The 2,651-nt window shown below is 41.2% G+C and overlaps 1 protein-coding gene across 1 annotated transcript; it reads left to right on the forward strand.

The window, feature by feature from the left end:
• The first annotated feature begins 281 nt into the window (after nucleotides 1–281).
• Nucleotides 282–1,229, forward strand: LOC103656350 (olfactory receptor 56). The gene has a single exon (XM_008683724.2). It carries the CDS (start codon nucleotides 282–284, stop codon nucleotides 1,227–1,229), a length of 948 nt encoding a protein of 315 aa, XP_008681946.2.
• Nucleotides 1,230–2,651: the final 1,422 nt, after the last annotated feature.

Genomic DNA, 2,651 nt, shown 5'->3' on the forward strand with positions numbered 1-2,651 from the left:
GGTCTTGTGACACAGAAAATAATTCAGTTCCTATTATTTTTGATATGGATACATACAAATATAGATATGTGGTCCAATTCTATAAGCTAGCAAAGATCCTATAATCCACATCATGGGAATATGAAAGAGCACCTTATTTATGTTTCAAACCACATGTTGTTGAGCTTTGATGAGTTACAAAAGATACAACTGACTGAAGAAGTCAGAGATAAATAAAGACATGTTACTCAATCTCAGAATTTCTCTGTTCATGTTCTCAGGTGATTGTGAACAACTGAGCCATGGGGATATGGTTGAATCGATCATCTATAGATGGTTTCATCCTCTTGGGCATCTTTTCTCATAGCCAGACTGATCTTGTCCTCTTCTCTGTGATTATGGTGATCTTCACAGTGGCTCTCTGTGGGAATGTTCTCCTCCTCTTCCTCATCTACATAGATCCTCGACTTCACAAACCCATGTACTTCTTCCTCAGTCAGCTTTCCCTCATGGACCTCATGTTGGTCTGTAATATCACACCAAAGATGGCAGTCAACTTTCTCTCTGGCAGGAACTCCATCTCCTTTGTGGGTTGTGGCATACAAATTGGCTTTTTTGTCTCTCTTGTGGGATCTGAGGGGCTCTTGCTGGGACTCATGTCTTATGACCGCTATGTGGCCATTAGCCACCCACTTCACTATCCTGTCCTCATGAGTCAGAGGGTCTGCTTCCAGATTGCTGGGAGTTCCTGGGCCTTTGGGATACTAGATGGAATTATACAGATGGTGGCAGCCATGAGCTTACCTTACTGTGGCTCAAGAAATGTGGATCATTTCTTCTGTGAGGTGCCAGCTTTATTAAAACTGGCCTGTACGGACACATCCCTTTTTGACACCCTGCTCTTTGCTTGCTGTGTCTTTATGCTGCTCCTTCCCTTCTCCATCATTGTGGCCTCCTATGCTCACATCCTAAGGGCTGTGCTCCACATGCACTCTGCTCAGGCTCGTAAAAAGGCCCTGGCCACCTGTTCCTCCCATCTGACAGCTGTCTCCCTCTTCTATGGAGCAGCCATGTTCATTTACCTGAGGCCTCGGCGCTACCGGGCCCCTGGCCATGACAAGGTGGTCTCTATCTTCTACACAGTCCTTACTCCTATGCTCAACCCCCTCATTTATAGCTTGAGAAACCAGGAGGTGGTGGGGGCCCTGAGGAAGGGGATGGGCCATTGCAGGATTGGCAGCCAGCACTGAAGCAACAGCATCTGGTGCTTGGTGTTGCCATCTCTTGGTTGCATAACACTGGTAAGTCGCTCACCTTTTTTGAGTGTCTGTTTCCTCATCAGTAAAAGAGAATCATGACACCTGCCCCTGCCTCACAGGGATCAGTACATGTAAATCTAAAGCCTCATGAAGAAACAATGCATTGATATTGTTGTCATTATTAATAATTTTTAAAATTTTGAATTACATCTACCTATTTCATAATTCTTCTTGGTTATAACTGTTTTATTGAGTGCTTTAATTGCTGGCACTGTTCTTTTCCCTTCACATACCTTCTATATTATTTAATTGATGATTCAGATTAACAAGTATGGACAGTTTAAGTGGAAATTTCCTAGATGGCAGAAATTGAGTCTCTATAATTCCTTATTGTTGGTTCCTAGCCTGCTCCCATGCTGCATTAGAGGGTTTATAAATTTTCCTTTAGGAAATGTAAATATATCCCTAAAGTTTAGGAATTACCTGCATATTTTCTATTAAGAAACAAAATAGATGAACATAGGGGAAGGGAGGGAAAAATAAAATGAGATGAAAACAGAGAGGTAGGCAAACCATAAGAGACTGTTAACTATAGGAAACCAACTGAGGGTGGCTGGAGGGGAGGAGCGGGAGGGGATGGGGTAATTGGGTGATGGGCATTAAGGATGGCATTAATGAGCACTGGGTTTTCTATAGAAGTGGTGAATCACTAAATTCTACCCCTGAAACTAATAATATACTATATGTTAACTAAATTGAATTTAAAAATTGTAAAAAATTGAAAATCCAAAAAAAAGAGAAAAAAATTACTTGCATATTTCCAGTATGTGACTCTGTGCCTTATAAATTGCAATTGCTCAATAAAACCTTACTGAATGAATGCAAGAAGAAAATCTCAAATGAGATAATATGCATGAAAGCATTTTTTGAAGCACTATTCACATGCCAAGTGTGCTGTGCTAGCTGTGATTATTTCTGTACCTCATGTTCTGCAACAGTAAAACTGTATCTCTTTAAAAGGATGACGATTAGAATGGAAATACAGAATTGAAGCCATTATTTTAAAACTTACATAACAGTGTCCATTCAGGAATAAAACCACATTATTTATTTTACCAGAAAATATGTAATATAAAAGTTGTTAACCAGATATTTGAGAATTGAAATGGCAAAACAAGAACGCTAAGGATTACTGCAGGGGGAAAAAAATCTAACTAATTCTTAGGCCTGGGGCTGTAAAGGGAAAGGTTAGGGTTTTAAAACTTGGAGAGTTAGAGCCTAAAGGTCTGAGGAGTGGGCACCCACCAGCTCGTATTCCTACCTCAGAAGGAGCCCTGTGGAGGTCTCTCCCAGACCTCAGAGAAGACTGCCCAGGCCAACTTAATGAGAGGGGCTTGCTTGGGTCCCAGACTT

The sequence above is a fragment of the Ursus maritimus genome, unplaced genomic scaffold (assembly GCF_017311325.1).
Source record: "Ursus maritimus isolate PB19 unplaced genomic scaffold, ASM1731132v1 scaffold_5, whole genome shotgun sequence".
NCBI classification, from domain to species: Eukaryota; Metazoa; Chordata; class Mammalia; order Carnivora; family Ursidae; genus Ursus; species Ursus maritimus.